Below are 14238 nucleotides of genomic sequence, written 5' to 3'. Positions count from 1 at the left end.
CCACCGTAAAATATATTTTTGTCAATCTAAGGAAGAGGGGGAGGGAGAGGGGTTGGTCTTCTTATTGTGGTACCATAACTAAAGAAACAAACCTTTATCGACAAAATTAGCTTAATTTTCTACGCAAAGAGTTAAAAAGCTTTGTTATATGAGGAAAAATGCTAAATTTCGTTGACAAAACAACTCACCGCGAGTATCCGCCCTCCCCTCGCTGTACATGAAGTACTCACCGTACAAGGGACTACGTTATACAACATGGCGGACGAGTTAAGGTTTGATGGCCGTGTAGTTCTTGTAACAGGGGCAGGCGGAGGGCTAGGGAAAGAGTATGCGCTTGCCTTCGCTTCTAGAGGTGCTTCTGTTGTGGTAAATGACCTCGGTGGGGATACAAAAGGGGGTGGAAAAAACAGCGCTGCAGCCGACAAAGTTGTTGAAGACATTCGCTCTCGGGGAGGAAAGGCCGTCGCGGACTACAACTCGGTCGAAGACGGCGAAAAAGTTGTCCAAACAGCTTTAGATGCATTTGGCCGGATCGATGTCCTCATAAACAACGCAGGAATTCTGCGGGACCGGTCGTTTGGTCGTACAAGTGACCTGGACTGGGACCTGGTTCATAGAGTACACCTTCGCGGGGCGTTTAAAGTTACCCGAGCTGCATGGCCGCACATGCGAGAACAGAAGTACGGCAAGATTATCATGACGTCGTCCACCTCAGGCGTCTTGGGAAATTTCGGCCAAGCGAACTACAGCGCGGCAAAACTGGGGCTCGTGGGGCTTAGCAACACGTTGTCTATTGAGGGTGGCAAGTATAACGTCCATTGCAATGCCATTGTTCCTGTTGCAGCATCAAGATTGACCCAAGGTATACTACCACCTGATGTAATGGAAGCCCTCAAACCTGAATATGTCGCTCCTTACGTTGTGTACCTTTGCCATGAAAGCTGTCCAGAGACCGGTGGGGTATTTCAGATCGCTGGTGGCTGGGCTACACAGTTGAGGTGGCATGAGGCCGCAGGGGCAGCGCTGTTTGGAAAAGGCGGTCAGGTACCAACTCCCGAAATGGTACGAGACAGCTGGGGTAAAATAACTGACTGGTCAGGTCCTGCGAAACCAAAGGATAAAGGTGCTATGGAAATGGCAGTTCTCCTAGGCAAGCTTGAAGAAGCCAAAGCAGAGTCAACATCAGTAGAGAGTGGGGAAAACTTGAGCATTGATGAAAAAGTCAGACGGCTTAAAGCTCCAGAATCACATTACACATACGAGTTCAGAGATGTCATTCTATATGCCCTGGGGGTGGGGGTCAGATTTCAGGAAGATTTCTCCCATCTAAAGTTCACCTATGAAAGAGATGATAACTTCAGTGTTTTGCCAACATATGGAGTAATTCCAGCCCAGGTATAAATAATAGAAAGATTAAGCACAGCGTTTACGGCAAACGGCAAACGTGACATTCGCGTTTATGTTTTCTTGAAAAACTGGCTACAGAGATGAAAGTAGTGCAAGATAATTCTGGCCATTGGTGCTAACGCAAAACTACTCAATTTTACTGAGAAACTGAAAACAGTGAGTGGCAAATGTTATGTAGGGTAAACATGGTCATTTTTGCCGTTTGCCGTTTGCCGCAAACATGGTGCTTAATCTCTATAATAATTTATCAAAATAATTAATACTCAGGTTATGAGAACAAAGGAAATTATCACCAAAGTTGAGAAGTCATGATTTTATACAAATACTCCCAACTTAGACCATAAGACATTTATGGAAAACAATAAGGAGATTATTCTTTTTTGATGTTGGGGGCTTGCCAATGGTTAGATTTTAACTGGCTAATCAAATCCAAAAGCTACAAGATTCAGAGTCATGAGTGTATACAAGGATTTGTAGTGACAACTCCATGTCATGTAGTTATAAAATTATGTATTATAATTAGCCAGTTTCCAGTTGGGGCAAGTGTGTACTTGTATTTCCTAGAGGGTGGCTTTGCACAGAGGTTTAATTCTTTAGCCTTTAATGTTACAACTTTACCCAAATGGTAACCCATTCATATGCATGCATGAAACAAAAAAAACTGTGCTTCTTTCTTATAACTCAGAGATAAGCCGAAGACTGAAGAGTATCTCATACGTTATCAGCATAGTAGGACTATTGACATTGTTGCTCTAGCGTAGCAAATTTCTCTGCCTCCCATGTAGGCATTCATTTGGCTCATCATGTACTCCTTCCTATGATGAGGCCTTGAAGGTCTGCATAGGAGGCTACCCTTTTTGCTTGGGAAGCAACTGCCTGTGACAGAGCTTTTTGGACATACCAGTGCACGCAACACAGAAAGACTAAGTTGAAGTCAACAGAGCAGCTGCGATCCTGGCAAAGAAAGAGCGGAGGAAACAGTGCTCCTTTTCTGTGGATTCATTCTCGTGCAGCATCTGTGGCCGCTCGTGTGGGTCACAAATTGGTCTTCATTCCCACATAAGGACCCACCTCAGCAAATGACTTGTCTGCCTACTCATCTGTCGTATCAACAGGAGAATCCATATATAAGACCATCCTTTTCACTCGGAATCCCTTCTCCCCAGCAAATAATGAGCCCACTTATGTTGTAACCCCTTCCCCCCCCCCCCCAAAAAAAAAAGGTCAGTTTAAAGGGAAACCATCCTTAAAGTGTAAAAATATGTCAAAATTTTGTCAAAAGGTGGCAATATTGTATAGCGTGCCATATTGTAATCATGCTTGACATTATTATTTTGTTTTGGTTAATTAATTGATTATTTTATCTATTGTTTGCAGAGTGCAGTAGGTTCCCTTGTTTCACGTGCAGCAGAGGCAGCCGGCATTCCACTTGATCCTTCTAAGGTACAGGTCTTAATATTAACCCTCTCAAGCCTATTGACTACGTTGCTTCAACTTCTTATTTCCAGTTTGATAACTACAACCTTAGTACCAACATATAACTGATATTAACCAAACACTGAGGTCATAAGCACTCGTTTACTATTCTGGCCCTGGTTCTGAAACAGCAGATAAGTCACTATCCAAGAGATAAATTGTATTCCTACTAATATACTTTATCTGCTAAATAGCGACCTATCTGCTAGAGAAAGTTATCTGCCCTTGAACAACCTGGGCCTGCAGAGAAAGCGTTAGGGTCATAGGTGATGCTTGGATGTGATTAAATTTGTAAGGCAAAACCCTTGATAAATGTTCTTAATATTTTAATAACTTCTCTCTGGCCAGTACTTTTATAAGAAAAGTATGGGGACAAGATAGGAAAATTTATTTTTTGATATTAGGAGTTAAAGGGTTTACCAGACCAAATGACTTGGCTGGGTAACAGCAACTTATGAAACTATGGTTTATTTAATTCTTCTCTAATAACTTGCGCTAAATTTTAACATGATGATCCCTTTTTTTTCTGTAGTTTCTTCATGGTGAACAGTATCTGGAGCTTTACAAATCCCTGCCGACATCAGGCACTGTGACAAACAAAGCAGAAGTAGTTGACATCCTTGACAAAGGAAAAGGAGCCTTGCTGCTTATCAATGTCACCACTAATGACGACAAAGGGGAGGCTGTATGCTTCAATCAATTCTCTTTCTATGTGGGAGGCGCTGGAGGTTTTGGAGGAAAAAGACGCTCAGATCAAGCTAAGCCACTAGTTACCACACCCAGTCGTGCCCCTGATGCTACTATCCAGGAAAAGACAAGCTGTTGTCAAGCATTGTACTACAGGCTGAGCGGCGATTATAATCCAATCCATATTGATCCTGATTTTGCGCAGATGGGAGGTATGGCAATGTGTACTGCTTAGTTTCCAAAAACTGATCAGGATGAATTCTTGTGAACTAAGTGGAGTTTGAGTTAAATGAATGACTATCGCAGATATGCAACTTACACAGTTGCAAAAAGAAAGCCTTATAAAGCCTGAAATTTTTCAGGTTTTCTTTTCGCAACTGCCTAAGTGATGGTCATTCACTTATTCATTCTTTCACTCACAGTTCAAATGTATGAATTTCATATAATTTATTCACTTTCATAAGTGGACTTCTGAAAAGAGCCATTGCATTCAGATGTACAGGTAGGTTTGAACTTTTGGTGAGGTGCAGTTCTGATACTCAGTGTACTATAAAGTTGTTTGGCAGGTCTTTTGGCCTAAATCAGCTTAATTGGATCTCCCATTTTTGAGAAATTTCAGTTAGATCATAGGTACCTTCAGTTAGAAGTTACATGTACCTGGATGCCCTTTCAGAAGCGAAAGCTTTTGCTATTAACTGAAGCCCTGACAAATGTAAGTTGCAAAATTAATGGTAAAACTATATGAATGGTATATACTTGATAAATAGAAAAGGACTAAAGCTATAATAAAACTATTTACTTAAGACTATTGGAAATAAGTACATTTAGGAGCAAAAATTTCAGATAAATATATAAATACAGCATTAGAGCTAAAATGTTCTAGATATGAGACATGGGAGGAATTGCATCTGATACACCTTCAATAAGGCTTTTAATCATCACCCTCCTCGCTCGGTCTTGAATTTGTCTTCCATCTCATCCTCCTCCTCTGCTAACTCTGGCATTTCCTCTAAGTACACAGCATCGTGTTCAGTCCTGTCTTGTGCGTTGGAGATACCACAATGATCTCCTAACCATTTCTGCCGGGATCTCTTGCCAATCATCTTTAATCCATTGAAGGACGAGGTTTCGGGTTGGGGCTTTCTTCTTGCCAACTGGTGTAAACTCGAACGGCCCTTAAGAAATAGACTTCTATTTAAAATATATTTAAATTCTATTTACTAATTTCTGTTTGAATTCTATTTGAAATAATAGCAATTGTTCTATTTAAAGAATAATTAAATGCTATTTAAACTCTATTTAATCTCTACTTAAACTCTATTTAATATCTATTTAAACTCTATTTAATCTCTACTTAAACTCTATTTAATTTCTATTTAAACCCTATTTATTCTCTATTTAATCTCTATTTAAAGACTATTTATTTCCTATTTTTAAATTTTGAATACTACTGTTGCTTGATATTTAAAATCTATTTACAATCTATTTATTTTCTACTTAAACTCTATTTAATTTCTACTTAAACTCTATTTAATCTCTATTTAATTTCTATTTAAACTCTATTTAATCTCTATTTAAATTCTATTTAATCTCTATTTAAACTCTATTTAATCTCTACTTAAACTCTATTTAATTTCTATTTAAACTCTATTTATTCTCTATTTAATCTCTATTTTAATGACTATTTATTTTCTATTTTTAAATTTTGAATACTACTTTTGGTTGATATTTAAAATCTATTTACAATCTATTTATTTCCTACTTAAACTCTATTTAATTTCTACTTAAACTCTATTTAATCTCTATTTAATTTCTATTTAAACTCTATTTAATCTCTATTTAAATTCTATTTAATCTCTATTTAAACTCTATTTAATCTCTACTTAAACTCTATTTAATTTCTATTTAAACTCTATTTATTCTCTATTTAATCTCTATTTTAATGACTATTTATTTTCTATTTTTAAATTTTGAATACTACTTTTGCTTGATATTTAAATTCTATTTAATCTCTACTTAAACTCTATGTAGTCTCCACTTAAACTATAATTATGTATTTTCTATTTAACAATTTTTTTTCTATTTTTAATAGTTTTACTGCCCAGCTAGCTTGCTTGATATTTAAAATCTATTTAAAACCTGTTAATTTTTTTTCTCGATTAGCTTGGGGAAGGGGGAGTACAAACTCCTTCTCGTATGTTTATCTGTCTCAGTCTTTTGACCAATTTAATTTAGCTTATAGATTTAGCTTGTTTCAGTGCGTCCGGTGACAGTATAGCCTCCTGAATACAGCTAAAGATAGGATTTAAACCGCGCGCGGTGCAACAATCTTTATCTTCTTTATCTTTCAGTTTTTGAATTGGCTATTTGTTTTTGCATGTTGCAAGATGTTGAGTTTCTTATTAAGATTATTTGCCTTTTGATCCTTTCTTTAGCTTTGTAGCGAGTACCCTGCCAGCAGCCTGGTTTTTCTAGTGAGAGATATCAGGAGATATGCAATACGTGAAATTGACTACGGCTGTGTTTTTGTCATCGCTTCGCTCCGCTCTCAGTACAGTAACTGTGAGGTTTGAATTTTGTCTCCGGACGCACTGAAACGAGCCAAACCAAACTAAAACAAATGCCTCGAAGGGCAAAACAAGAACGTATAGTCGCTAAACAGAAATCACAGCAAAAGGTTATAAACACACACAATAAACGCACAACGCATTAAACCCAAAAACGACCTTTGAGATCAATAAAACATGCGACCGACATGCACGTGTGTTGCGCTTTGTTCAGTGACTATCACGCAAATCCTCAAAATCTTCATATTAACCCGCTGCAAAAATACAAGAGGGTAAATGGTCAAAAGACCAAGATAGAAGCGGCAGACGTTCAAGTAGGCCAAGTTGTGTAGACCTAAAAAAAAATGTTCCACCCCAATTTTACGTGAATGGCCGTGATCATTCCCTAAATCACAGTGGCGTGATCCGTTTTTTCTTTTTTTAATACAATGCTGCTTCGAGAATAAGCTCTATTAAAGTCGACAAGCCTAACAATTTAAACATTAGTGTGCGATAGCGGTTCAGTTCTAGTAGTAAAACGATTAACACATTTTCAAAACATAAGCGTTGCAGTAAGCTTTAAGTTTATTTTCCTATGTATGCATAACAAAATTGAACAACACACAGCGCAGTCTTTTAGTATGCAGTGGAATAAAAGTATACATTTTAGTCAAGTTGAGAACTACAACATTTAAGCTACGTCAAGTTTAACGTGAACTAATATTTTCATGGTACAGAAGATAACGATAATTACTTTCGAAGAGTAAATCGTCGTGATTACGCTTAAATATAGGGAATATTTGATGGCGCTGCTCACCTCAATAGTTGGGACGTTCTTCGATGTTCTTTCCCCTGTGCAAAAATGGTCTAAAATACAACTTGCAAGTCGAGTTATTTCATTTTCCGGCATTTTACAGCAAACCTAAGAAGTCCTCAGACTCTCAGAGTATTGTAGTGATGAACTTGCAAGCTGCTAGTACGCAGTCGGAGACAATCTGAAGGAACAGTGTGACAGTGTTGTTTACAAAACGTACGGGTGCGGATCTTCGCTCCAGAAAAGCAAAACATTGAACTCATGCAAACTGTTTCCCAAACTGATGAGAGAAGATACTTTGCATTGAAAATGTTCCCGCTTTTCTAAGTCAAATAACCAACGATCAAGTTTATTTTCAGGTCAATTTGTGTAACTCGATCGGGTTGAAATATTCACAGGCTAACCAAGCGCACTATTAGTAATCACGGACGTGACTCTTGCTGATAAGCGGTGTTGTGTTACAAGTATTTCGAAATATTCGATCTATAAGGGTTTGTATGGGAACTCAACGGTTTTGCTTCGAAAATTCATAAAAGTGTATATTTTGCAAATAAAATCAACTTACCCTTTTCCCTTGTGTATTACTTGGCGTTTGCTGGCTCCTCCGGTCGATCTGGTGCGATTTCAGCGAGTTATCGTCATTTTAGTTTTCACTGCCGATACTGTCCACTATAAAAGAAGGGAAGGCTGGAGACCTCTGAGCGAACCCTCGCCACGCGAAAGCCAATAAATTCTAAACAATTCAGCTTCAGCTCCCAGAATTGCCACCAGTGAGGCCGCAGGTTAAAGGTCTACCCGTGAGATTCGTGCTAGCGTCCAAATTCCCTTTCACGGGCTCTAAAAGGGCTCCGTTTTGGAGCGATTCTGACTATCTTCGCTTCGCCATTATGCGCGCTCCCAACGGCTGTCCTACGAAATTCGAACACTCAAGCTTAGCAACCGCGTCACAGAGACAAAATGGCATTCACCCGAGGGGAGGGTCGTTACTTCTGCCCTCGTGCAAATTGACACCGTCGGGGAGCCGGTGCGTGTAATTCGAACGGAGACCACACGCGTGACCTGTCACTTGAAAGTTAACTTGAAACCGCAAAAGGTTTTATTCCTCTGTCACGGATTTACGCAACTCGTGATCTGTCACTTGAAACATTTTAAAAATGGACTTCTCGGTTTTTAATTTTTAATTTATTGAAAGATACAAATCGCTGTGAAATTTTACATTTAGATCAGAAGAAAAGTCTTTTTTTTTTTAATAAAAATGCTTGAAGGAAAATTTTTTATTCAGCTTGTTTACCGGCCTGTGGGGGAAATTCCCAGCAGGGTCCCTTGTAAGCCGAAATGCTAATTGTGTTGTCACTTAGTGCACGTGGAGGAAAAGTTTACCTGGCACGCGGTCTTCGCACCGTCGGAAGCAAGAAATCGATTTGCGTATCAAAGAAATCCTTTACGACAGGAAAGGAGTAAATCAATCTACGTTTATCTTTTATCGGATTTATCAGTGAATGTTTCAAAGGTTGTCGCTTTCCGATGAACGCGAATTTGACCGAAGAACAGGAGGAAATTTTTCAGTTTGCCAGGAATGGACATAATATATTGATTACAGGTCAAGCGGGAACCGGCAAATCATGGGTGGTTAACTGCATCAGAGACGATTGCAAGCAGCGTGGCAGGAAAGTGGTTTTAATTTGCTCGAGATTTCCGTTTTTTCTTTGGAGGGTAATCCTCGTTGCGGCTAGCCGACTTTGACAACATCGTTATCGGATAGGATTTTGAAATAACTCGAAAATCCCGCAATTTGTAAGGCCAAAATAACTATAGCTCTTAAAAGAACTGTTGTATAAAATATCTTGATAAAACAAAACGACTAGAGGAATTGATTATCTGCGAGAGATAATTTGAACAGTGTCTGAACCGTTGAAACCGTTAACGAGTTGCGTAAATCCGTGACAGAGGAATAAAACCTTTTGCGGTTTCAAGTTAACTTTCAAGTGACAGGTCACGCGTGTGGTCTCCGTTCGAATTACACGCACCGGCTCCCCGACGGTGTCAATTTGCACGAGGGCAGAAGTAACGACCCTCCCCTCGGGTGAATGCCATTTTGTCTCTGTGACGCGGTTGCTAAGCTTGAGTGTTCGAATTTCGTAGGACAGCCGTTGGGAGCGCGCATAATGGCGAAGCGAAGATAGTCAGAATCGCTCCAAAACGGAGCCCTTTTAGAGCCCGTGAAAGGGAATTTGGACGCTAGCACGAATCTCACGGGTAGACCTTTAACCTGCGGCCTCACTGGTGGCAATTCTGGGAGCTGAAGCTGAATTGTTTAGAATTTATTGGCTTTCGCGTGGCGAGGGTTCGCTCAGAGGTCTCCAGCCTTCCCTTCTTTTATAGTGGACAGTATCGGCAGTGAAAACTAAAATGACGATAACTCGCTGAAATCGCACCAGATCGACCTGAGGAGCCAGCAAACGCCAAGTAATACACAAGGGAAAAGGGTAAGTTGATTTTATTTGCAAAATATACACTTTTATGAATTTTCGAAGCAAAACCGTTGAGTTCCCATACAAACCCTTATAGATCGAATATTTCGAAATACTTGTAACACAACACCGCTTATCAGCAAGAGTCACGTCCGTGATTACTAATAGTGCGCTTGGTTAGCCTGTGGGTAATTCAATGAATTAATTTGAACGGCACGTTGGTAATCCCGTACGAATTATTCGCATTTTTGCTATTCATACGGGAATTCTTCTTCCTTCTATAGTAGGCGCAGTTTCAGTAGTGAAAATTTATACCTTTGTCAAAAGGAGAGGTGTGTTCTGTTATCTTCAACATAATTTCTGTACGGAAATGCGAGTGTCCAACAGGTAAATTCTTCCAATACGTGTAACTCCCATTTCGCGGCTTTCTGGCCGTACGAATAGCATCACACAGGTTGGGAATACGGGAGTCCACGGAACTGCTTAAGTTCAGTATACCACCGGTCAGGATCAGTTGTCTGAATTTCTCAGCGTTAGATTCTTCCTTTCGTAGAAAGTCAGACAGCTCGCGTTTAGTTTGTTCAAGGATGGATGCTTCGAACTTAAATTTTCTCCTTCCCAATAAGGTGACGAATGAATCTTGACGGAAACTGTTCCACGAGAGTACGGCTGGACAAGTATTGTCTCAGGAAAGTGTTCAACTATAACATTCAAAACCAGGTTAGCGATTCTTAAATTTAATGATAACTTTTACTGCCGATACTCATAGGAATCCCAAATGAATAGCAAATACCAGTCGCTGTACGGTCTCTTCTAATCGCGTGACGTGTGCGTGAATATTGCGCAGAACAATTTAAGTGTCGCTAGTGGCTCGTTCGCTTAGTAAGCAGAGAGTACGCAAACTTATCTGGCTCAAAGAAAGGGCACTCACTGGATTCGCTCATTCGTTCTAAACGTAAATATAATAATTTGGATAAGCAAGAATCAGGAATTACAGAGAAATCCTATGAAATCTTCGGACTCCCGTACGAATAGCAAATACAAGTCGCCGTACGGGTGCCGTACGAATAGCCACTGCGAAAGAAATTAGCTTCCAAACGCCTACGTGGGTCAACAGAAAACTGTTGCAAGACACTGTAAAGACTTACTTACCAAAAACCCCAATAAAGTTTCCACGCTTAAAATCCAATGGTCGTACTGGTCCTGAACAAAAATCACTATGAAAAACGCGACGGGCAAAAACTCACGAATGCAACTCTAGCAGAATGGTATCTCCAGCGGGCGGTGCGGTGCGCATAACGCAGAACCTCACTGTAATATAATCGTTGTTTGCTAACCAATGACAAAAAAGAAAACACCACGTGGACACGAAATGACTGCCTTTTTTTTTTTAAATATTTTCCAGCCCAAATCGAAAGACCGCCCCTAGGGCATTGATAATTAATTCCCTTGGGATTATACTATATAATAGATTGCATTGTGTCACACTCTGTCACTCAACTTGAGGCCGCGAGCTCAAATCTAGTTTAGCGAGGCGTGTTCAAGGTTCTACCCAACTGACCTCATGGCTGATGCCGAACAAGTACCTCAAGCTGTCCCGGTTAAAGTTGTTCAACAAGTTGTGAATCCTCCTCAAGCGGTTGCCCCGGCGGTTGCTTCAGCAGTTGCTCCAGCAGTCGCCCCAGCAGTTGTCCCAGCGGTGGAAGCGCAACAACTTGTCGCTGGTCAAGTTCAGGATGACTTATGCGCCGATCAAATCGAAACTTCAACATCCCCCCCCCCCCCCCGGGCAAACCCCGGGCATTTGACTATTTTCTGTGCTCGGGAGTGGGGAATTTGACGGGTAAGGCCGTCCCGGGGATGGGGGATTTGACCCTGCCTGGGTGGGGTGGGGAAAATTGAACCGGAAGCGTCAGGTTTCAAATCGCTTTTTTGGGGGGGCGCCGAAGTCGCTGACAGCTATAAACACGTGTTTGGACGAGATGGAAGAGTTTAAAGGAAGAGATACAGCATTACAAAAAAAGCTTACAAAAAAGGTCTTCAAAAGTGAGAGTGCTTAAATATTAATTATTTTTATGGATTGTATATAAACAATGTAGATTTTTTATGCAATGAGTCAAGCTGCGGCTTTGTCCCGCAGTGAATAGTGAAAGAAATAAACACTGTCGAATGAAAAACCGCTTTGCCTTAAATTGCAGAATATCCTGCCATTCGAACAACATTCTACGTAGCCGGGTAACTAATTAATATGTATTTCTAGTTCTTTAAACGATGTAGTTTTTTATGCAATGTGTCAAGCTGCGCCAAAAACATTGTCGAATGAACCGCCGCTTTGGCTTAAACTGCAGAATACCCTGCCACTCGAACAGTCTACGTAGCCGGCTAACTCATGTAACAACCTTTGCCGTGTTTCGGAGTTAGAGCAGCTTACACTTGCTGATTGACATTGTCCGACTTAATAAATTCAATTTCCAATCATTAGTTTCAATGTTAAAGTTGTGGTTTTTGTCAGGAGGAGAACGACAGGTATCCCACAATCCTTTGCGTTTACAACTATATTATCAAAATTTTATGTGACGTCATCAGTCTCTCTAGGGTACGATAGAGCGAGTTTCTGTGACAAATGACGGCTTCATTGGAAACGTGCTTCGATGCAAAATGCTCTGCTTGGCGGATAACAAGGCTGATCTACATACACTGCGTGTCAAAAGAAGTTTTTAGTGTTCACCTGAAAGGCTTCTCCTGTGCTGTACTTTGTTGCAAGGAAATTCACTGGAGTTACGTCGAGAGCATGTCGAAACGAAGAGTCTCTTTGGTCCCGAAATTCATCGAAGATCGGCCTGTCGATGAGCTGTTCGACAATTTAAGGAGTCCTGTCCTCATTCGAATCAATTGCAGTTGCGACATTACCGTAAGTTTATCATTTGTATTTACTAAAAACGATTCGAATTTATCTGTAAATCCCGAGATGAATGAAAATTTGTGTATACGTGTCGCCTTTTGTTCACTTGGTTTTACAGATGTGTAAATAAATATATAGGCTATTTTGATGTGGATGAAACAGTGCATTGAAAGGCGCTTTCTCTGATTTTTCTACAGTTTGTAAATCCTGAGGACAAAACTCAAGAATCAACTGGAGCTTTGATTTGGGATTTTGAAATTTTGCGTCGAAATTGTGCTGCGGCTGTGTTGCAGGCTTCGACCATTCAGGAAGCCAGTGTGATCGATGTATTTTGTCATCCTGTTGACCTCGCTCAAGTAGAATGCAACTGTGGCAATTTCACACCAAGCATGCCGTGTTTGGTGCCTTTTATACCAGATCAAAGTGATACCACAAGTGGACCTGAGCCTCCTGACTTGGAATCGTTGAATTTGCATGATGACAACGAGGGTTCCGATGAAGACGAAAGTGATGATGACCTGCATCAGGAGAGCTTTAGAGTGAAGGGTTCATTCTACCAGGAGCAGTATCAACAAGCTTTGTTGAAGTGTGATGATGCTAAACGAAAACATCAAGCAGTTCCCGTACGGGTGGAATTCGAACCAAATAATATAGAAGACAAAAATGCCATCAAATTTGATGTCCATTTTGATGATGGCTGGCACATAATAGGCTACTGTGGTGTAAACAAAATTCCCAAGCTAAGGAAAGCAATGAAGGGGAAGGAAATTAAAAGTTTGTCGTTGTTATATATTAAGAGGGAATGGATTCCCTGGCAAAGTAAATTTAGTTTTTATGCATCTGTCAGTGTTGTAAAAAGGGGACAATGGGAAAGGGACAGCCCTCAAAATCATTACAACAGCAACCTGGATTAATAGTCAGATAAGGGATCAACCAGATAGTGGAAAAAATAGTATGAAAACGAGGATTAAAAGTTTGCTATATATCATCCCCAAATTTATTTTTTTTCCCCTCTAATGTACAAATTATGTACAATAAATGCACAGTTGAACGACTTGACTTGTGTCTGTTTTATTTCAAGAAAGTGTCTGCTTACTAGAGGCATCCCCTTGTGGAGGTTTGATTTAATAATGTAGTGTTCGTGTGGAACCTCTAGTGGCCGCTTAAAAGGGCCATACTCCTACAGAAGGCATGCATTAGAGGAGGTTTGACTGAATACCCTGTCTGAATACTGATGCAGTCAAATCTCCTCTAACAGAACTCCTCTCCGCAGCTGCCTCTCCTAAGTCACATGTAGGCACATAACCTCCCATAAGTAGACACCTCTCATAAGAGGCACTCAGCTGTGGTCGCAGTCACACAGGAAGAATTCTAAAAAAAATGTTAAGAAAGCATGGGGCCCTTTATTTACTTTGATCAAGACTGAGACTCTAGACAATTTTTGAATGTTTCTTTTTAACATTGGATTCCCACATCAGCACTTGTAATAATCTCCAGGTTATAACAGCTGTCAGTACTAGCTGGAGAAAATTACAGTCATGTATGAATACACCACATATGCCATTAAACATGTAACATTTGGAAAATTTATGTTCACAGGGTATATTAAAATAATAATATACTACATGACTTTCTGATGTGCCATTACACTTTCAATAGTTTTCCTTATTTCAATACCATGAAAGGACAACAAATATTGTTTTAATCTAACAATTTGTTGTTTATTTTACTTGACATTTACATATTTTGATGTCCTAAACTGTGTTTTTCCTAGTCCCTTCTCAATCTAATTTTTTTCAATTATTGGTTCTATGCAGAAAGTGAGGAGCCAAATTATGGCCTGATTACATGAACTGCGCTGACTTGGTTTTGTCGAGATCCTGGAACATCTGTTAAACACAATAAGAATCAACTGAACCAGCCTCGTTAACCGGG

At 40.0% G+C, this 14238-nt stretch overlaps 2 protein-coding genes across 2 annotated transcripts; both read left to right on the top strand.

Moving 5' to 3' along the window:
• Positions 1 to 131: 131 nt before the first annotated feature.
• Positions 132 to 4741, top strand: LOC146450191 (peroxisomal multifunctional enzyme type 2-like). The gene is made up of 3 exons (XM_085100655.1): positions 132 to 1395; positions 2785 to 2850; positions 3416 to 4741. The coding sequence occupies exons 1-3, from the start codon at positions 256 to 258 to the stop codon at positions 3803 to 3805; spliced, it is 1596 nt and encodes a 531-aa protein (XP_084956781.1). The 5' UTR covers positions 132 to 255; the 3' UTR covers positions 3806 to 4741.
• A 7156-nt stretch (positions 4742 to 11897) lies between these two features.
• On the top strand, positions 11898 to 13929 carry LOC146450190 (uncharacterized). Its single transcript, XM_085100643.1, has 2 exons — positions 11898 to 12312; positions 12501 to 13929. The coding sequence occupies exons 1-2, from the start codon at positions 12025 to 12027 to the stop codon at positions 13215 to 13217; spliced, it is 1005 nt and encodes a 334-aa protein (XP_084956769.1). The 5' UTR covers positions 11898 to 12024; the 3' UTR covers positions 13218 to 13929.
• The last annotated feature ends 309 nt before the right edge of the window (positions 13930 to 14238 follow it).

This window comes from Pavona decussata, unplaced genomic scaffold, assembly GCF_977016875.1.
Source record: "Pavona decussata unplaced genomic scaffold, jaPavDecu1.1 SCAFFOLD_482, whole genome shotgun sequence".
NCBI lineage: Eukaryota > Metazoa > Cnidaria > Anthozoa > Scleractinia > Agariciidae > Pavona > Pavona decussata.
Note: the sequence above shows the minus strand (reverse complement) of the source record. Positions and strands in the feature narration are given on the sequence as shown.

Excerpts from the sequence above, each read along its gene's own strand:
- LOC146450190 (XM_085100643.1), top strand. The coding sequence starts at position 12,025 with ATGACGGCTTCATTGGAAACGTGCTTCGATGCAAAATGCTCTGCTTGG. Across the intron at positions 12,313-12,500 it reads ATTGCAGTTGCGACATTACC|TTTGTAAATCCTGAGGACAA; the intron begins GTAAGTTTATCA and ends ATTTTTCTACAG.
- LOC146450191 (XM_085100655.1), top strand. The coding sequence starts at position 256 with ATGGCGGACGAGTTAAGGTTTGATGGCCGTGTAGTTCTTGTAACAGGG. Across the intron at positions 1,396-2,784 it reads ATGGAGTAATTCCAGCCCAG|AGTGCAGTAGGTTCCCTTGT; the intron begins GTATAAATAATA and ends TATTGTTTGCAG. Across the intron at positions 2,851-3,415 it reads TTCCACTTGATCCTTCTAAG|TTTCTTCATGGTGAACAGTA; the intron begins GTACAGGTCTTA and ends TTTTTTCTGTAG.